At 42.2% G+C, this 22,265-nt stretch overlaps 1 protein-coding gene across 4 annotated transcripts in view; it reads right to left on the reverse strand.

Annotated features, from left to right (window-relative positions):
* Xpo6 (exportin 6) overlaps window positions 1-22,265 on the reverse strand; it is a 97,359-nt gene that overhangs the window by 40,862 nt on the left and 34,232 nt on the right. For all 4 annotated transcript variants that reach the window (XM_031388238.1, XM_031388235.1, XM_031388234.1 and 1 more), the window contains exons 5-8: window positions 17,549-17,708; window positions 13,582-13,659; window positions 9,841-10,294; window positions 6,180-6,306 (exon numbers count right to left, since the gene is read on the reverse strand). In XM_031388238.1, the coding sequence (XP_031244098.1) occupies window positions 6,180-6,306; window positions 9,841-10,294; window positions 13,582-13,659; window positions 17,549-17,708 (819 nt within the window). The remainder of the gene's footprint in view (window positions 1-6,179; window positions 6,307-9,840; window positions 10,295-13,581; window positions 13,660-17,548; window positions 17,709-22,265) is intronic.

The raw sequence follows: 22,265 nt of genomic DNA on the forward strand, positions 1-22,265 counted from the left end.
TGGCTGTCCTGGAATTCACTCTAGACCATGCTGGCCTCGAACTCAGAAATCCACCTGCCTCTGCCTCCCAAGTGCTGGGATTAAAGACTTTCGCGACCACTGCCAAGCTATGGAAATGTTTTCTAAAAGCCACTACAAACAAACAAATAAACAAACTGTATGGCTTTATGCCTGCACGCAATGTGCTCAAGAATGTGCAGACACATGGCTACGGCTAGAAACAGGTGCCTTTCTAGCCCTATCAGTGCACAGCTGGAAGCACTATCCATCACTTCTGCATCTGATGGAATCACTGCCCACAGGCTGCCTATGTGCTGTCCTTTGATGACAGCCATGGATCCAGAGGACAGGCTGAGCTGACTTTTGGAATCACTCACATGTTCAGAACCCTCTCTGTTCTGTTTATTAACTATATTCAGATTTACTTTTCTGAGTCTAGGGCTAATTGGTCACATCACCATTTGCATCAGTCTTTATAGCACCCCTAGAAAGTATACACTGGTATCTTTATATTTTACAGTTTTGAAACCCAACGCCCAAAAGTGAAGTTGCCTGCCCAAGTTGGCAGAACAGCTAAGGGATAGAATGAGAACTTCAGCTTCCAGTCCAGAGCCCAATCCTGGTCCTGTGCCACCCCAGATATAGCTTTGGGGAAGAAACAAAAGGAAATGAGGAATCTGGTGAGGACACAGTGAGATAAGGAGCTGGAAGACAGAAATCTCAGCCTTACAGATTCCCAGGAGGCACAGCAGTCAAAGGAGTCACAATGGAGGCAAGTAGATGGTAAGAAGCAGTCACAGGACTGCAGAAGAAGAAGAAGAAGGCGGGAATGGAGCAGAAAAGAAGCAGCAGCTGAAGAAAGACACCAGCCTTGTCAAACTGTTCCTTTTGAAAGGTTTTATATTACCATAACGTCTATGGATCTGAGAAATGACATTATCAAGTATACGCCGCAATATAGTCTAAGCAAAAAGAAACCCTTCCCACTTCATAAACAGTAGGCTGTGACAAAGTAAAGAGCACACTGTTAGTGAGCACAGAACTGGGGATTCTGAGGACGCCTCCTGTATTTTCTTTTTAAATCCCCCCAAACCTGCACTCTAGCCTGGCCTTAATGTACAGCAAGTGTTATATGGTGTTCTTTTACTCCAGTCATAACATGATGCCATCTTGGTGTAGAGATTAACTTTGTTGGTGCCACAGTTAGGGTTTCTTTGCTATAATAAAACACCATGACAAAACAACTTGGAGCGGGAAAGGTCTATTTCAGCATATAGTTCTCAGGTCACTCTCCTCCATCACTGAGGGAAGTCAGGGCAGGAACCTGGAGGCAGGAACTGACTAGAGCAGCAGCCATGGAAGAAGGCTGCTTACTCACTTGCTCCTCCTGGCTTGCTCAGTTATTCTCATATATACCCTAGAACAACCTAGCCAGATAGCACCACCCATAGTAGGCTAGGCCCTGCCATCTCAACTACCAGTCAAGAAAATGCCCCACAGGCTTGCCTACTACAGATCAATTTTATGGAGGCACTTTGGAGCTTCCTTCTTCTAGATGATTCCAGCTTATGTCAAGTTAACATGCACACATACCCCCCACACACCAAAAATAAAATAATAATATACATAATAAATAAATAAATAAATAAATAAATAAATAAATAAATAAATACTGGACAACACAGCCTAGTAGTTGTCAGTTAACTTCAGCAGTCAACCTGACACAAACCTAGTCACTTGTGAAAGGGAGAACTGTCCAGATCAGACTGACCTGTGGCCATGTCTGTGGGGCATTTTCTTATTGTTAACTGATGCAGAAACACTCAGTTCACTGTGAGCTGTGCCATCCATAAGCAGGTGAGACTGGGAGGTTTAAGAAAGATAACTGAGCAAGCCAATAAGCAGCATTCCTCTGGGGTTTCGGCTTAAGGCTCTTCTTGAGTTCCCGCCTTGGTTTTCCTTAAGTAGACTATAACCTATAAAACAAATAGACCCTTTCCTCTCCGTGTTATAGTGGTGTTTATTACAGCGGCAGAAAGCTAACTAGAACAGTAGCCATAGCTACTAATGAGCAGAATATAGTGACAGCCAGATTTATACATAGCAATGGAGCTATAGACATTTCTAAGCAGTTAGAGGGGGAAAAAAGTCTAGAACCCTTACCTAGGAGTCTAGCCATTACTCCCCTCTTCCCCCAACAATTGCAAATGATCTTGGGACATGCTAGACTATATAGGAAGTAAAATGCTAACCGAAAAGGGATCCTATGATACAGCTTCCATGTAGTCACTATCCATAATGGGGTGGAAGTTTACAGTGATGTAGCTGTTTGAGGGTCACCCACACTCCTATAAATAACCTCTTGTCTATAAATCTGTAACCAATCCCAATAAATCTATAAGTTCACTGTCGAGTCCTGCATGGTCATGAAAGGGATGCTGTGACATGGCTCCCACCCCCTGGAGCAGAGCTAGTGGGGCATGGGCCTCCATGAGTGTTGTTAGTTGCTAGGTATGTGGCTTTTTTATTTATATATATATAAAACTTCATGTTCCTCCTTTGGGAAATATTCTCCCTGCCAAGGTTACTGGGGAATGTTCTCTCTGCCATGATTAATGATTCTGTGATAATCATCCAGGAGGCAAGGGTGTGTGTCTATGTCCTTAGTAAAAATGGTAAAGTAAGTGCTGTGACCTTTGGGACAGCCCTTAAGACTGTGGGAAAGAACTCTGAAAACATGAGTTCAAAAATATATAAACAGGATTTCTCAACTATGCAAAATATAAGGATGCAATATGAATTACATGAGGGACAGCTTCATGGACCAAAAGAATAGAAGCAGCTGCACTATGAGCCAGCTTGTCAGAAAGATACAAAGGCAAGCAGATTCCTGAGTTCAAGGTCAGCCTGGAACAGAGAATTTAGGTCCAGGTGTTGTGGGAATGGTGATCTCAGAGCTGGATCCCACCCAGCTAGCTTATTGCCTGTGCTTACAAAGGCAGGCAGATCACTGAATTCATCTGCAATGTTAAGAAAAATGTGCTTGTTGTCCTTTCCTAGGAGTCAAGGGGTAAGATAAAAAAAATGCTGGTTGGTAGGATAATCAAAAGGGAACCCGAGGTTGAAGACTGAATTAATATGCAAATAAAAGACTGAGGTTTGGTCTGTGAGAGCTGAGCTGTCTGGAAATCTCTGGAGAGCTGTCTCAAGCAGACACAGGCTGTCAGCTTGTACTCTGTGACTGACTTTGAGTCCTTCTTTCACAGCTCCCGAATACCCCTTCCTCAGAACCCCTCTCCAAGCTGAGGCTGGTCTTTGGCAATTCACCAAATCGAGTGGTGAAATTTTAATTTGGTCTGTTATTGGGCCATATCTGCGGTGAGCAGACATTTATTCCCATCTTCCCAGGAAAAGTTAATGCTCAGCTCTACCTTTCCTACAGTAAGCCAGCACAGAACATCTGCTGTACCTCAGGTTGGTGCTCAGCACAGCCCAAACCTCAAGCTTACTCTCCCACAGCTAGTCGGCTTGCATCTAAAAGGAAGGTTCTTTTATGGGAAGCCTGAAGAACAGAAGCAAGCTGGCTGACAACAATTTCCCAAGTAAAGGGAGAGAAGGAGGATTGTTTGCTTCTTGACCATGTCCAACTCTTTTTTCTCAATTGTAAATGACATACAAATATATAAAACTATCACCATCAGTTCAATGGAAAACACATACAAGTCTACTGAGAGATACACACTGGGGATGGCCCTGCATTATCCCCATTGTAGTTCACAGTCCATCTTCTGAGATGAGAACATTGAAAGCCACAGAAATAAAAAATGAGTTATGCTGGGGCACAGACTGAACAAAAATAACCAGAGCTTATACACAGAACTGAGTCCAAGTGAGTTTTAAGATTTTCTTGCTCCTTTTTCCCATATAAGCCCTATTTTCTGACCTCAGCACTAGCTCTTTAGCCCTTCTTTTTGCTCCAGTTAAGTAAGCTACAGACTAACTGACACCCGACTCACCTTCTTTCAAATGCTCTTAGATATCTCTGAATCTGTCTCAAAACTCTGCCATCACAGAAGCTGCGCTCTCCCTCCATCCTCACCTCCGACAGTCTCTTCATTGGGTCCTCTAGCCTCACTCCCCCCTGCCCCAAGTGGTCTGGTGCACACAGGATGTTTCTCCTCTGGCTCTGCAGGTACTGTCCCCTCTACCCTGACACTTCCTCAGCTTGGGTGCTCCTCTATGACCTCCTTGTCCACTGTCTGCTCCCAGGAATGGTTCAGCTCACTGTCACTTCTAGGTATTCCAGTTTTTAAGACACAATTGTGATACACAATTGTAGTATCAGCACTTGAAAGGTGGAGGTAGGGAGCTCAAGAGCTCAAGGTCATACTCAGCTCCATAGCAAGTCAAAACAAAACAAAAAAGACTGTTTGGTCCATGATTCATGGTTCCCTAAAACCAAAAAGGCCCAAATCAGCAGAATGGGTTCCCATCTAGTAGTAGACAATGATTATGAACAAAGCACTGCATGCAACAGTTATACCTCAAGCACAATGTCAAGCAAAAAGCCTGAACAAATAAATATACATCATAAGCTTTCCTTCAAAGAAACTCTAGAATAGGCAAAATTAACCTGAATTGTTAAGATAGAACTGGGGTTATTCTAGAGAAAAGGCAGGAGAGGAGTGGGTAAGGGAAGCACATTATAGAGATCTCTGGTGGCTAGTATATTCTTAACATGAATGGTAGCTCTGGGGGCTGTACTCATCTGGGGAAAAAAAAATCAAACTGCATGTATGGTTGATGTGTGGGGTTTTGTTTTTTTTTTTTGTATTTGTGCTATGGTGCTTTAAATGAGAATGGTCCCTATGGGCTCATACATTTGAATATTTGTTTCCTAGTTGGTGGACTGTTTAGGAAGGATTTGGAAGAGCATCCTTATTGGAGGAGGTGTGTCACTGAAGGTGGCCTTTGAGTTTTCAAAAGCCCACATCAGGCCCACTTTTGCTCTCTCTCTGCCTACAATTTGTGAATCAGATGTAAGTTCTCAACTACTTCCCCAGTGCCATGCCTGGCCACCTGCCATCATGTTCCCTGATATGATCAAGAGTCTCTGAAACTATAAGTAAGCCCCCAATTAAATGGTTTCTTTTAAAAGTCTTGGTCATAGTGTCTCCACCATGCAACAGCAACTAAGACGTATGCCATACTTTAATGAAAAGTCTGTTTTAAAAACACACACAAAGAGGCAAAAGGAGTATTAAAAGTAGACTGCAGTGATGGCCACAGAATACTCAATTCACTGAGATCTTCAGATACAGTGAGAGGATTCATGGCATGTAAAACTATACCTTAACTAAGCGTTTTAGAACCTATGTGTGTGTTTATACAGTAGTGAGTAACTGGGATGCAAAAATCAGTAAAGACAAGCATTTGCCAGAAGGGCTAATAAATAACTATACTCATAGTCCTGAAGGAGGCTGAGGTCAAAAAGATTACCACAAACAAGGACATTCAGGGCTATGCAAAAGGTTATGTATCTTGCTCCTAAAATCTAAAAGGAACTCCAAGAACTTTTGTTAAATGGGAACAACACTGGGTGTCACTCAAACTTAACTCATGAGTGTCTTACCATAGTCTTTTAAAGAACTTTAGTAGCAGCTGCATAACAGAAAGAAAGCCCTTTATGTATTTAGGAACACACAAACACACACCAACAACCACAACAACAACTGATTGGGGGACAAGGGCCCAGAGTTTGAAGGAGAACAAGCAATGGTATATAAGAGGGTTTGAAGGAAAGAAAAGGAAAGGGGAAATGAAGTAATTATATTAAAAACTCAAAAAACAAGATAGTAGGAAAGGTCCTAACCTCGGACATTTCCTCTATTCTGCTTATGTAGCACAATAATGAGATAGGACGATAGACTTCAAGCCTGGCTCCACAAAGAACTGTATGGCCCCAGCACCTGTTCTCTGTGCCTCAGTCTCTTTACCTATAAAATGGAGATTATACAGAAAAAAAGCCAGAGCTATAGCACAGGGCTCTTACAAAGACTGAATGTATTACTCTTCCTATAGCAAAGTCTCCTATAAATGCTAGGGGAGGGGAGTCTTTCTCCTAGAAATAAGAAGGAAGTCCTCTGTTTAGGAAAGGAAGGCCAGTTTGGGTGCTTTACCTGATGAAACGTATACTTGAACAGAAGGGTCAAGAACTCCACCACAGGGAACTGGGAATAGGACTCGATTCTTCTTAGGTGAACACTCACGAAGAGCCGCAGAAAGTCAGTAAACTTCTCAATGTAGCTACACAAAACAAGAAGACAAAGGGTGGCATAAGAAATAGAGCTACCTTTAGAAGAAAAGTTAAATTCAATCAAACTCTTTCTCAGTACAGAACTATACAAACATACATTTCCAGTTAAAAACACAAAGGCCTGCAACAATTACCTACGAGACAGGCAACCCTTCATTCCATTATCACCTGAAACACAGCAGAAAAGCAGCTTTAATCCTCAGACACCATCCGCCCTGTTTGTCACAAACTCAAGCTCCCAGCTATTTCTCACGCATTAGTGTTAGGACCCACTTAAGGGAAAAGAGCTGCTGCTAAAAGGTGCAGCTGGGGAGATGAGATTTCTTCAAATCTGGCAAACCTAGAACAATCAGGTCTTTGCTTGGAGGCTGATATTAAGTTAAAATGCACTAGGCAGAGACAGAACAAGTCTATCCAGAGGGGACAGCATCTACATAAATATGGTGAGGCTCACAATCTAGTTTCTGTCCTCCCCTCTGACACCCAGAATTAATGAAGAACTGCACATCTACTGTCCAAGGGAGGAAGACTATAAGGAGGCAATTAGTCTCACGCTTCCATTTTGTAGGTGAGGTTCCAAGAGTAAAATGACCCTCCAAGATCCCTCAGCCACCTCCTGGCAGAGGATGCTACCACTCGCTCCCCATACAGTGCCCTTCCTGGGCACTATGGAGTAGCACCTCAGTTCACCCATAATCCCCAAGTCAATTCACAGCTGAGTGAGTCAGTCCCGGTTATAAGGTAAGAGATTTCTGTTATTAAGCACTTTCATGTTTTAGAAACTGGCATTTTAAGCCCCAATACCAAAAGTGATTGAGAGTGAGATTTGGACATGCCTTCCCATTTCAAAGACCCAAAAAAATCTAGATATACTAGGACTTGGCTGAATATTAACTCATGTATAAAAGCAATTCTGAAATCATTAACTGCAAAAAGCAGAGATATATGAAATAGCAAAAGGGAAAAAGACAACCACCTTTCAGAAGAACCAAACTGGCCCAGAAATCCAACGTCTCCTGCTGTTCCTGGGACCTGCTTCCCTTAGTTAGGCCAACCATCCTGCCTGGCTTCTAGATGTCTGGCTCATACAGTAAGGCATTAAATATTAAATCATCTGGCTGGGACTTTTTGTTTTTTAAGACAGGGTGCTGCTACGCAGCTCTGGGAGGCCTGGAATTATGTAGACCAGGCTGCATCAAACCATCAGTGACCCTCCTGCCTGGCTCTCCTCCCTTTTCCTCCCTAGTGCTGGGGGTTACAAGTGTGAGCCACAGGCCCAGCACTAAAACTGATCTTGAGAAAGCAAAGTACAAAGCACCTTCTCTCTGCAACCTCCAGAGACTCCTAGGGACAGCATGCCCTTATTTCTTACTCAACATATGTATTGTTTCATGGTTTTTACATGGATCTTCAGAGACAACAGCCAGTCAGCTTACTGATCTTAAAGAAGTTACACTTGTTAGCCATAAAAGAAAAGTACCCAGAGATCTCACGTTTACTTTAATCTTTCACCCAAATTTTAAAATGCAAGCTATATATGGGGACTCATGCGGTTAATCCTAACCACCCAGTAAAGCTAGGTTAGGAGGGATGCCACAAGTTCAAGGCCAGGCTGAGCTACACAGCAAATTCCAGGCTAAGGAGGGGGTATTGAGATCTTGTCCAAAAAAAAGAAAGGGACCCCAACCAAACAAGAACCAGGCTCCTGCACAGCTGACACTAGGGATATGATTGTACCTCACTTTTCCCCTGGCCCACCCCCCTGGTACAGGTGCTAATGAACAAAGTTAGACAAGGGCAGGAGGAAGAGAAAAGCCAAGGACCTAGGTTAAGCAGCTCCAAAATATCTGACCACCAATTAATAGTTTAGAATTAGTTAGGGACCAAGAGCCAGGAAGCAAGCACACACTGGTTTCTGTCACCTTTCTGCTTCCAGGCACCTCTCAGCTTTCACTTCGGATCCAGGACAAGTCAAAACAACACAGTTGGTATAAGCAGTTATAGACATTTTTATTAACACATGAAGACAAGATGGCCTTTCTTTAGCAATGCTAGAAAGGATATGAGATTGTGTGAATTGTGAGACATTTCAATTCATACAGAAAGGTACTACTAAATAATAAGGGGGAAATCCTACTGGTGGTGGAAAGATGGCTCAGGTAAAGACACTTACTAGCAAAACTGATGATCAATCCAAATTTGATCCCAGGGACCCACGTGGTGGAAAAGAAAACCAATTCTAGCAATTCTCATTTCTACACACACAACACAGAATGTGCCTACACCCAACCACAAAATAAATGAATGTAACAAACATTTTATTGAGAAAAGATCCTATTGGATCATGAGTAGTTTTTGACTATTTAAAAAAAAAAAACAAATGTTACAAAAAGCTTATTTTCAATGAATCAAATCAAACCAACCTTCCACTCAATTTTTAACCAGAAAAATTTAAAACTCCCCATTTAAAACAACAAAACTCTCTTGACTTGGGGCAGCTAACTTTACAGCCTACCACACCTATTCTAAACAAAGCAAAGAACTAAGGTCATTTATCACTTAATAACAATCAAGTTGCACTAGGAAGTCTATAACTATTTACTAATGAAATACACTGCAAATGCTTTGACACTTCAACAGCCTACATGATTGTTAGAAACACAAATTGACAGTTGCCCTTCATCTTTATATAGCAGTTGCACCATGTTTAGCAAAGACGTTGTTGTAGCCTCACTTCTATGCTGCATGAGCACATTCCATGTTGTGTGTGGCAGGAAGACTTGCCTGGCAGACACAAGGCCCTAGTACCACTGGAGGTGGAGGGGAGAGTCAGAAAGCCGTAAGTTAGAGATAATATCACCTGCAATGGTAATAAAGAGACCTTGACTCAGACTATTTACTTCACTAAGGTCATCTTTCATACTCAAGAAAAATGGGTTTGGGGAATTTTAGGTTAAGAGGGCAGTAACCAAGCAATGCAATTCAGGTATATGCCTCTAAACCATACCTACCCGAAGATGTCTCCTATCTTGGATCAACAACTATTATTTATGTGAAACTCAAAATACTACGAGCATTCCTATATGCTGCAAGATACCCACTCAGGACAAGTCCAATAGTGAAAACCAAAAAGCAGTAGCAAGTGAGAAGGGTGATGTAACCCTGTACCTCAGCAGACCGCTTCTGTTCTTGCCTATGAAGGAGCCGCACTCTCACTTCCTGCACACATGAGACCTGCAGACAGACAGTGAGGAAGAGGGACAGAGCATGGACAGGATAGGAGGAGGATGGATGGGGAAAGAGACGACAGGCCTACACACTACACCAGCACTTTCACACTCAGTTCACTTCCCTTAACCACCCAAGCCCTTCTAGTTCAGTCTGAACATTCTGGAACACCTACCTTTCTATCTTTATCGGTAGCCCCATATTCTGAAACCAAAGGGGATTACAGACACCACATGACATGGTGTGACAAGCAGCCAGGCCCTTTCCCAGGCACGACTCCCGCCTGTTCTCATTACCTCTCATCGAGTTCCTCTAGCCTGCTCTTCACCGTGTGGGCATTGTTATCCTTGGTGATTTTTTGCAGGAGGTAGAAGGTTTGTTGAAACATTCGCAATAAGTATTCCTCAAATTCCATAGGCACACAGTTCTTGGACATGAGTTCATTGATGCAGGACATGGCCAAGACCCCAAGTCGGCCACGCTCCTGACCCAAAACACAGTTCTGGCTGCTGCCATTCACTGACGCCATTTTTCTGGCTCGGGTATCGCAGCCAAATCGAGCAAAGTGGAAGATAGTGGTGAGGAGGGATGGGGTGATGCTGGCAGACAGAGGAATCCAACTGAAGAGGTGGGCCAGGCATTCCAAGGCCAGGGAACAGACATACTCACTCTCCACATCCAGGATGGGGATGGGTTGGTGCAGCAGTTTGGTTGAACTAGGACTCTGCAACAGGTTACTCAGTAAATCACCTGGAAATTCAAAACATGCTTTTACGACACCCCATACCAAACCTCTTGAAACACTGCAATGAATTCTCCTTTTCCCAAAACACTTTAGTCACCATGAAAGCAAAATCTAAAACCAATAAGCTTTATATTTTAAAGATAACACCAAAACACCAAAATATAAAATTACAGACCAAGTGAGTTACAGGCTTAAACCAAGACAAAGCTTCATAAGAGAAACAATGAATGGAACATGAAAATCTGACCACAGTAAGAGAAGAGAGATTAAACAATCAAAACACAAACCTCGATGAAAAAAATACCAATGAGTTGAACAGCATATCATCAAATAATAGTTTGTCAATGAAAAGGATGTAACCAGGAGGACAGCGGACTATCAGAAGTCAGCCACAATTCCTAACACCAAAAAAAAAACCCTAAAATTGCAAACATTAAGAAGGACTATTGCCCACCACTAGTAGCATCTACATATTCAAACAGGTAGTGGGTATGAAGAAACAATTTTAGAAATGCATTAAGATCAGCTAGCTTGTGAAGATATGCGAGCTCGGGCATTAGAAAATGCAATCTAACAAGCAACAAAGAAAAATAGCACTATTGGCAAATGTCAAGTGAGGCAAGAAAAGGTACAGGAATACTCACATAGCTCTGCCACAAAATCTGGCCCCCTGGAATACTGTCACCACTACTGTCAATTCCTAGCATATTTCAAAGCAACTCTCACACAACTCTATGAGGGACAGATAGAGGCTCTTGTATTGGGGCAGCTGGAAGCAATCTAGGCTCCTTAGTAAAGCCAGAAGACAAACAAAATACTGAGGAAATGTACCTCATACAACAACCATGTAGAAGTTTATGTCTAAAGGCACAGGGCAAATAGCATCAGAGTACAATACTACCATATTGTTCACACAGCAAATATATGGACACCAACCAGTTTTCACAAAGAGGCTACACGTTATATACAGTTGAATGTTTGTTTTGGAAAAGGGGAAATGAGAGAACAGGCTTGAAAGGGAATTAAACACAGACACAAACACTCACAGAGAGAGAGAGAGAGAGGGGGAGAGGGAGGGAGGGAGGGAGGGGAGAAGAGAGGGAGGGAAGGAGGGAAGGAGGGAGGTAAAGTGGGGATACAATGTCTCAGAAAGTCAATGTCCTTCCTGCCAAGCCTAAGGGTACTGACAATCTAAGTTCAATCCCCAGGACCCATATGGTAAAAGGAGAGAACCAACAAAATTGTCTTCTGGGTTGATGAGACTGAAGCAGAGGCAGGCACAGTTAGTTTACCAAAAACAAACAAGCAAACAAAACAAAAACTGAAAGTTAAGGAAATAGATTAGTGGGTAGAAGAATCACCCATAGAACCCTAACCTCAGAGTAATTCCCAGAAACTATATAAAAGCCAAATGCAGTATACACATCTATAATTCCAGCACTCCTATGGCAAGTTCGGAGTTAGAGACAGGAGAATCACCTAGAAGCATAGGGGCCAGCTAACTTGCAATGTGCAGCACAGCACAGAAACAAGACAGCATGCTTTGAGTAAGGTAGAAAGTGAAAAGTTGTCCTTTGAGCTGCGCATGTGCAACATGGCACATACACACATACACACATACACACACACACACACACACACACACACACACACACACACATACACACGTGAACTGAACAAGACCACACATACACTATGATGATTCAAGTGCTATAGGCTGTGGAGCATAATTATAAGCAAGTTCATTACCTGTACTGACAGCTTAAACTTTTTAAATTTAAGTATTGCTACAAAACTTCACTTCTCTTTACATCCACAACACTTCTTTTTACTCATTCAAATACTGAAAAATGTGTATCTGCTTAGCCACTGAAAATACCTGAAGAGAGCCACTAAGCACAAAGTTTACCCATTACTAAAGGCTTGATATAAGCTCTAGAATTCTATGTCTAAGTACTGTGAAAAATGACTAATGGTTTTTAATCTGAGTATGACATGCAGATTGAAAAGGAGTATTCTATGAGTAGCCCTAAACTCAAAACCATGGTGTGTTCTCAGTTTTACAGGATGTCTACAAGAATCCCAAGTCCCATGTTGTGATGGTTTGTATATGTTTGGCCCAGAGAATGGCACTCTTAGGAGGTGTGGCCTTGTTGGAGTAGGGGTGGCCTTGTTGGAGTAGGGGTATCACTGTGGGTGTGGGCTTTAAGATCCTTGTCCTAGCTGCCTAGAAGTCAGTCTTCTCCATGCTGCCTTTGGAGTAAGAAATGGAACCTCAGCTCCTTCAGCCCCTATCTGCCTGGACACTGCCATGCTCCCACCATGATGATAATGGACTGAACCTCTGAAACTGTGAGCCAGCCCCAAGTAAATGTTGTCCTTATAAGAGTTGCCGTAGTCATGATGTCTGTTCACAGCAGTAAAACCCTAACCAAGACACATGTCAACAAGCTGTATCAACAGCCTAGGGCTTAGAGGTTTAATTCAATATCCCACTTCTTAAAGGGGGTGGAGAAATGCAAAAATGTCTCTTATTATCACACCAGCTTTTATAGGACAGAAAGAAATGTGCTAGCTCCAGGCTGTGCTCCACCTGGAAAGCATCTGTAGCCATCTGGTGTAAGCAGAATTACTTACCCACTGTTTAGAGACTTCACTGAATTACTCTTACATCCTCAATTATTTACATGAATAATGTAAATTCAACACTACCGCACACTGGTCCTCAATTTGCCCTAGCAATATGACCTTTGTCCCAGTCAATAGAAAAGACAGTTTTTTCTCCCTATGTCATCTCAAGTCTCAGCTTTTAACAAATTCAGAACAAACAAAACAGCCGAGGAACAAAGATGTAACAAAGTAGAAGGGTCGGCAATTATAAACTGGCAGGGGGGCAAGCAAGACAGCTCAACAAGCCTGGCAACCTGAGTTTGATCCCCAGCTTCTGAAAGCTGTCCTCTGGCCTCTACACAGACATTGTGCACAAAATAAATAAGTGTAAAAAGTTTTAATAATAAATTGGCAGAGCAGAAGTGACCAGCCCAAGATTAAAAGTGTCATCTTCATGACAGACAAGCAAGAAGCAAAATTTGCTGTTCAAAACACTGTATTAGAAAGTACAAATATTCAGAAGAAAACAGAAAGCTAGCTCCTCAGAAAACATAAGCAGTACAGCTTATGTTATGTTAGGAAGAATCAACATCTGCATCCTAGCTAGATTAGCTACTGCAATTCCCAGCTGAGACCCAAACTGCATTTAGCCAGAAAGACCATAGAGGGCAGCAGACCATACCACTTTCTCCTGATGTCGGGGATGGTGGTGGGGTGGCAGCAGTAACACTGTGTTTGTCCCAGACAGTTTCCAAGATACCTACCAAAAAAAAGAAACAATTTGAGAGATACTAAGTCCCACATACAAAAATCAAAATTAAAAAACCTGATACAACAATCAAATATCAATATTCACAAATCCCTTTCTCTGTATACGGTGCACATGTTTACATGTATATGAGCATGTGCATGTAAAGGCCCAAGACTGATGCTGAGACTCTTCCTTGATTGCTCTTCCACCTTACTCTTTTGAGGCAGAGCCTCTTTCCTGGTATTCCTAGGAAACTTGCTCTGGGAGCTGAGGCTGAAATTACAGGTGGGGGCCCCCCACCCAGCCAGCATTTGTGTGGGTCCTGGGGATCTGAACTCTATTCTCCTTGTTTGTGCACCAAGAACTTTAACACTCAACCACATCTACAGCTCTGTTTTGCAGTTCTGCCCTAGTGCAGCACGGCTACTGCTCCATCTGACCCTTGCAGTATGGGTTCTCCTCACTGTTTCTCCAACCTTGCTCATGATCACTATGTCTACCAAGGGTCACTTTCACACTTATCCTCCCTGAACATCTCTGCATTCTGAGACACTATCCAAACCCTTCTCTGGCATGTGGTGTCATTTTCTCAGCTTTTCTCTGGTTCTGAGTCTCTGTCATCCATCATTACTGACATCCTCTGCCCATCCACCATTTAGATTGTTTATCATTCCTCTACTTCCCTCACTGACCTTCTTCTCCTATTTTACTCTCTCTCTACTGGAGAAACTGTCTGCTGTTGTGGCTTCAACCAAATGTCTCCCAGTCCAAAACTTATTTGATTCTACACACAAGCTCAATTATTATATGAAAGCAGGTAAGGAATCCAGTCACAGATCATTATATCCAAATGCTTCCTGGGTCAAACCACTTACACACCCCAAACTCAGCTCTTTACTCCTGCAAATCTACCAATGATCCCAATACCTTCCTTACTGGGTGTGGTGGTTTGAATAGGTATGGTCTCCATAGACTCATGTGTTTGAATACTTGGCCCATGGGAAGTGACACTATTAGGAGGTGTGGCCTTGTTAAAGTAGGTGTTACCTTGTTGGAGAAAGTGTCACTGGAGGGACAGGCTTTTAGGTCTCCTATGCTCAAGCTCTGCCTATTGTGGAAGTCAGTCTCCTTGCTGCCTTGGCTCAAAATGTAGAACTCTCAGCTCCTTCTCCAGCACCATGTCTGCCTACACATTGCCATGCTCCTGGCTTGATAATGGACTGAACCTCTGAACCTGAATGCCAGCCCCAATTAAATGGTGTCCCTTTGTAAGAGTCACCTTGGTCATGGTGTCTGAATAGCAGTAAAACCCTAACTAAGACGTAAGTTAGTACCAGGGACTGAGGTATCGCTGTGATAGGCCTGACTGGTTTTTGTTTTAGGGTTTTTGGGTTTTTGTTTGTTTGTTTGTTTTTTGGGGGGTGTTGTTGTTGTTGTTTTAGAGGAATGTGGATTTGGGGACTCTGGATTAGGAAAGCAGTGGAATGCTGTAAGTGGGATTAATGGGCCATCCTAGTAGGAATATGGAAGACATTGGTGCTGAGGGGGATTTGAACACTGGGGGCCTGGCTCAAGAGATTTCAAAGAATTTTAGAAATCACTCTTGTGACATTTTGGTAAAGAATGTGGCTGCTTTTTGCCCTTTCTGGAAGAATCTGTGTGAGGCTAACAAGGTTTAGATTAATTGCACTGGCAAACAAAATCTCAAAACAGCCTAGACTCTGTCCTGTGGTTCCCAGCAATGAAACCCTAACCAAGACACTAAGTAAGCAGCACAGCCTACAGGTCTTGGCACCTGACCTCTAGACAACCCGTTTCCCAGCCATACCTGATCCAGTCTTCTGCAATACTGGCCCATCCATCTGCTGTGTCTTCAATACACACCAACCTCCTTCCTCACCGCCACTCTGCTCTCTTCTTCTAAATCTCAGCCTTCCCTTTCCACTGACCGCTACCTGTCTGTCCTTTCCATTTCCACTCAGCTGTCCTAGGCCCGAGGTAGTATTCCTAACAGCTTAGTTTTACCTCCACATGGTCCATCTACTACAACTCCCAAAACACAGGACTTGTTTTGATTCTTTGTGCACCCTGCCAGAGCCTGGCATACTACATCACCACAGATGCTCATAAAAATCCTCCCTAAGGCCAGGTGTGCTGGTACAAGCCTTTAATCCCAGGACTTGGGATGCGAAAGGAATGTGGGTCTCTGAGTTTGAAGCCATCCTAGTCTACACAGTGAATTCCATGCAGGACAGAGCTACATAGTGAGGCTTTGTCTAAAAGCTAACAAACAAAAAACTGTCCCCTCCAAATACTTGTTATACCATGGATAAGCCTAGAGAATCCTGTTAGGTGAAGAGAGCCATACATAAAAGATCATATGATATGATAATAACACTTTATGAAAGGTTCAAAACAAACAAATCCCTATGGACAAAAAGTAGATTAGTGGTTGCCAGGGACTGGAGGACAGAATTGTAGACTCGTGGTTACTTTCTGAGGTGATGAAAAATGTTTTGGAATTAAAGGTGGCTGAAAGACTTTCAAAAACACTTAAGCCCCTGAACTGCCACAGTTTAAAGTAGGCATATATGCCCACCTGTCTTAGACCTGTTCTCAGACTGTTTTATTTATTTATAGGCATAAAATGCAGGGCAAGTACACAAGATATGTCCCTGATTACAAACTTAATATCCAGTTGACATCAGTTCAATGTGCTTTGAATGAATAGATGCTCGGAGACTTGAGTTTCCACCTGGGATTAAGAAAAGGAATTGGGGAGCAGGGGTGTGTGTGGCACACTACAAGTTCACCACCAGCAACCATTCTTTTAATCAATTTTTTAAAGGACCCACAAGATGCCAATCCTTCAAACAGACATACAAAAGGAAAAAAATAAAGCTCCTGAATATCCAAATAGAAAAGGCACAACATGGACTAATGTGTTCCCAAACCAGATTCAAGAAGTAGTGACCTCCAGGCACCTCAAGGGCCTAGTAGCTGAGCAGAAGAGACAAAGGCTGGGCTGAGAGTTCCCAGGCTTGGGGGTTGAAGGAGAACCAAGAGATGGAAAAAGGGGAAGGAGAAAAAAAAGACACTATGGGTCAAGGAGTCAAGAAAACATGATCCTGGGGCTGGTCAATTGGAATTAAGAGAAGCCCAGATAATAACACACAGTAATAACTCAGGGTTATCAATAAAAAAGAAGATTCAAATAACATTGAGGGTAGATATCTGCCCGGCTCTTATGTTGTTTAAGGCTTATGGTAACTAATAAATGTTGTGTGTCTTTTATCCAGGAACTAAATGATCAAAGGCAGGGTAGAGACATGGAGTTGGAATTAAATAATTTCTACAACACATCTCAGTCTTTGGGAAAGTTCTTGCTACTTTCCTGCCTCACTGTGTGATAGGCTTCCTCTCCTCTTTCCCTTGCACACTGTCAGACTCTGACCAGATAGCTGGGACGGAATGCCACATACAACTACGACCCAGGGCACAGGGGTAACACACAACTCGTCTCAATGTTCTACAGAGGAATTTTTTTCATCTTGTTACTCCTACTTCTAATCTTAAATTCAAATTATGTTAAATAAAGAGCTTGCCACTTACCTACTTAAATTACACTATCAGCATGTGAATCACATTCCTACCACCTGGTCTATATATGTACCTCATTAGTCACAGAGTGAGTACCAATTAAAAAAAGACTTAAAAAATGAAATTACAAATCTCCTCTGAGGTTTCACCACACACTAGACTGTGGCCCTGAGTGCTAGGAAACCAAAACTAAGTTCTTCCCACATTTACCCTAAGTCAATAATACCTAGAAGACCTGAGCTCTGCGTATCTGCAGCGAACCCGTCTCTGGGCACCACCAAAGTACTCACTCACTCACCTGTCAAGAGCCCAAGCACTGTCTGCACCTGGTCCAGCAGCAGCTTCCGCAACTCCTCCTTCCGAGCCACACTGAGGTCCTCCCGTGGACAAGCTAGCTCTTCTGAAGTTGTCTTCAACATGATGAGCCCAAGGGGGGTTGTCACAGGGGACTGGATCAACTGACAGGAAAAAGCAAATTCTGAGCAGAATAGAACTAATGAGTTACAAAGAGGATTAGTAAAATTCAACTGTGAAGTGTTGAACCTCATATGAACAGACTACCTCAAGCAACAGTTTTGAAAAAGAATTCAGAGGATCATTTATGAAACTTTGCTTTACTAATCATTCAAATTTAATCTCAAGTTCTCAAATTCTACCAGCAGGAACTTAAAAAGCAGCTGGGAACAACCCTGTCTTTATACAAACAGGACAAATTTTGTATAAATCTAAATTCCCAACCAAGTTTTGGTTATTTGCAGAGATACTCATATACTGAATACAGACAATTCTGTCATAGACGAACCACATGTACCCTCAAAAGACCTACTGGTCTTTTATGATTACACTAGACATGAAAAATTTCTACCTTCTAGTAGGTTTCCTGTAGTTTCTCCATGTTTAGATATGGTTAAGACACATAACAACTTAACATAGTGTTGCAACTGCCTATAGTATTCAGTGTGGTGATCCGTGATCCAAAGTTGGTAGTCAAGGAACAACAGGCCACACCATACAGCCTAGGTACAGAGTAGGCTCTACCTACCACACAGGTGTGTGCAAACACACTCTATGATAGTCACCTAACAGTGCACTCTTCACAACGTCCCCGTCAAGGATACCATGGTGATATGCATGGCAATAATACAAATATTTTACATACGAGTGATGATGATAACGCAGACCAATTCGTTCTATCTTTTCAACATTCAAGTTAAATCAACTTCATAGTTCTACATCTTAACATTCCGACCTTAGCATGTTTCAAGAAAGTTTAGAATTAAACAAGAGGCAAGCCTAGGTGTGGCATCACACATTTGTTATCCCAGCAGTCAGAGACCAAGGCAGACAAATCAAGAATTTAAGGAAGAGACAGCATGGTGACTGTAGGCAGAGATGCTACCAAGGCTGACAATCTTAAGTTTGATCACTGGGACCCAGCTGGTAGAAGCAGACAACTGACTCTTTTAAGTTTCCCTCCGACTTCCACATACATGTTATGATATCCACCATTCTCTTGCCAAAAAAGACAATATGATTTTTAAAAAAACGAGGGCTGGGCGATGGTGGCACACGCCTTTAATCCCAGCACTTGGGAGGCAGAGGCAGGTGGATTTCTGAGTTCAAGGCCAGCCTGGTCTACAGAGTGAGTTCCAGGACAGCCAGGGCTACACAGAGAAACCCTGTCTCGAAAATCCAAAAAAAAAAAGGAAAAGAAAAGAACCATGTGGTGGCAGAGCAACACATCTGTGATATTAAACAAATACCACGGTCATGAGTTTTAAGACTTTCTAGGTAGCCCAAGCTATTCTAGTACTTGTGGCCATCCTCCTGCTTCAGCTTCTCAGATGCTGGGATTCTAGGTATGCCTGGCTACAGTTAGTTTTACAAATACTCATGTAATAAATTAAGTAACTATTTCTATCCCATGTAATACTGTCTCCAGCAAGAGATGGAGAAGGAACACTTTCAAAAGCATGGTGCTACTTATAGCATCCTACCTCTTTTTAAAAATTTCAACAAGACCATTAAAAGTGAGCTGTTACTTTTTCAAAGGTGGACAAGTATTTGCCACAATTAAAAGGCAAACCATTTTCAGAGCACCTAAACCTTTCTTCAAGCATTTGCAACTTTAAATGTGGCTCTTCCCTGCTGTGTTTTCCCTAAGAAAGTTAGCTTTCTTCCCCTCATAGAAATGAATGTCTATCTATCCCTGAAGAGTAAGAAAAACATCCAGGGAATAACATCCAAGGGTTTTTGATTTTTGGAGTTTTTTTGTTTTTGGTTTTGGTTTTGGTTTTGGTTTTGGTTTTGGTTTTTCAAGACAGGAGTTCTCTTTACAGCCCTGGCTGTCCTGGAACTCACTCTGTAGACCAGGCTGGCCTTGAACTCAGAAATCCGCCTGCCTCTGCCTCCCAAGTGCTGGGATTAAAGGCGTGTGCCACCACTGTCTGGCTTGTTTTTTTGTTTGTTTGTTTTAAAAAAAAAAAAAAAAAAGCACTTGCCACACAAGAAGATGACCTAGACAAAATTCAAAACTCACAATGCAAGTTAAGCTACCACAACAGAGCCTGAACACTGTTCGCAGGGCACCATGTGGTGTGTGCCCATACATATTCCATCTCCCATCCTTTTCCCTCCCTCCCTCTTTTTCTCTCAAATACAAATGTTTTAAATTCAGTAATAGAATTCAAAGGCAATTCCATTATACTCAGAAGCAGGCTAAAAAAGCCAGTAGCAGACAATCTACAGGTGGGAATTCACAAGTCTACCCAAGAACCAATCAGGCAAGAAAAGAGGAAAGAGAAAAAGGAAGGAGAGAAGAAGGGAAGAAGGGAAGAGGAAGGGAGGGAGGGAGGGAGGGAAGAAGCTGCTCTCTATAAAAAACACTTCTCTAGAAAGCTAAAACTTCTAAGAACCCTCCACATTTTCTCTATTCTATACAAAATTTTATTTTTTCTAAACATTCAAATAATGTCTGCCTTGGTGTAATTTTTGGCTAAAATAAAATAGAAGAGACCCTCTTTAAGGCTCTCTGTGTGTACATTTCTGGTTTCCTTCCTTTTGCCTTTTTCTTTTCTGTCTCTATTTTCAACTGAGCACTTACTTTTTTTTAAAGGGGATTAAAATTTTTATTTCGGGGTGTGTGTGTGTTAGTATTTTGTCTGTGACTATAACTATGCACTGCATATGCACCTGGCGTCCTCTCAGATTAGAACTAGTAATCAAATCCTCTGAAACTGGAGATTATAGATAGTGATGAGCCAACACATGGACGCTGGCAACAAGTCCTCTTATCCACTGGCCATCTCCCCAGCTCCTAAGCAAGCACTTAAATCTTTCAGCTGTGAATAACCTATTCTGCCAAATGCTCTTAGACCTCATTCTGTCAAAGCTAGGACAAGATTCCACCTTTCTAAGTTCCCTAGTTTGGGTTACAAACCAAAGCCAAGCTGAATTTAACTAAATGTGGCGTGTAACCTTCCCACCTCCTCTAAAGGAAGGGCACTTCCTGGAGACTGCTGACCACCTCTGCAGCTGCTTTCTCAGCTGCTTTCTCTGGTCTCTTCGTTCCTGTCGGCTACTCTAGCTGGTTTAGAGTGAATGGGAACTACTTCTAATCCGTACTCATTAAATATTTGAAGTTTCAGTTCCCAAGACACAACTTCAGCTAGTACCTAATATTTCAATGACGAACACTTCAGAGCAAATTTTACTGTTGATGGTTTGGGGTTTTTTTTGGTTTTGTTTTGTCTTGTTTTGGTTTTGAGCTAAAATATAGTAAAGAATAAAACATGAGAATGTGCCAGACAAGTAAGAATGGAGTCAGGTATGGTGGCACACACTTTTGAGTCCAGCACTTGGGAAACAGAGACAGAGGCAGATAGATCTCTGTAATTTCTGGGCTAAATAGCACAGTGGTAAAATTCTGCCTCCAAGTGAGAAGGGGGTAGAGGATCAACTAAATAAACTAAGGAGCTAAAGTAGACTTTTTTTAAATTTCTCTCACTCAATCCTTTATTTGAAAAAAAAAAATAAGACTGGAGATAATGTGTAACTTTTAATTTTTATTGCTCTTTTATCCAGAAAGACAATTAGTTAAATATATTATTAAAAATTCTAAACACACTTAGATTCTGCATCTGACTTAGACAATAAGTACCTTTGGGCCGCAGATCAAATTTAGGTTTCTAGTGAACCGATTTTATTACACAGCCTATCAGGGAAGAAGTAGCCACCCTTTCCAATTCAGCTTGTTTCTCATTAGTCTGGCCTTAGGTAAAATGTGTCCAAAGGTTTGGCTCGGGACTTCAAAAATCTGAGGAACAATCTTACAAAAGAGTGTGCTGAGCCACAGACTACAGGGTAGGGAGAAGTATGGTTAGTTTCACCTTATTGCTCCCTTTCCCAATGGCCTAGAAAGGTACAAACAACCTGCAGAGAGCTGGAGGTTAATCTACATGTGAGTTACCACAACATACCTGCAAATTCCCCACCAACTATCACAATATACTCTTGACTACCAATAGATCAAGGTAGAACTAAATCAAAAGAAACTTTAGATGGCTAACATATGACCATTTAATGATGAAATTTATTCTAAACCCGGTTTGGTCTTGCTTATCAATCCCAAGACTGTGTAACACACACCTCAGCAGCAAATATTACACAATAATTCTCCTATGAATGGCTATTCACAGTTTGTGATTATTTTCTGACAATTCTGAAGCCACTGGAAGCCTCCTTTCACTGAAACAGCCATCATATCAGGAGCCAGGCTTGCAGAGGCCTGCTGAGCAGAACCTCACAGGTGCTAGGAAGCAACTAGGCTTACTCTTCCTCCACACCCTCCTCCACTATGCAAAGCTACAGAAAGAACATAAAGACAGCCAGTGTACGAATCCAGCCTGCAACACTTACTACTGCAGCCCCAAGGACTAGCTATTAAACTCCTCAAGTCAAGGGATATAATCACTTCTACGAACAATTTATAACACAGTTTGCCCAGGCAGATCCTT

This window comes from Mastomys coucha, unplaced genomic scaffold, assembly GCF_008632895.1.
Source record: "Mastomys coucha isolate ucsf_1 unplaced genomic scaffold, UCSF_Mcou_1 pScaffold21, whole genome shotgun sequence".
Classification (NCBI taxonomy): Eukaryota; Metazoa; Chordata; class Mammalia; order Rodentia; family Muridae; genus Mastomys; species Mastomys coucha.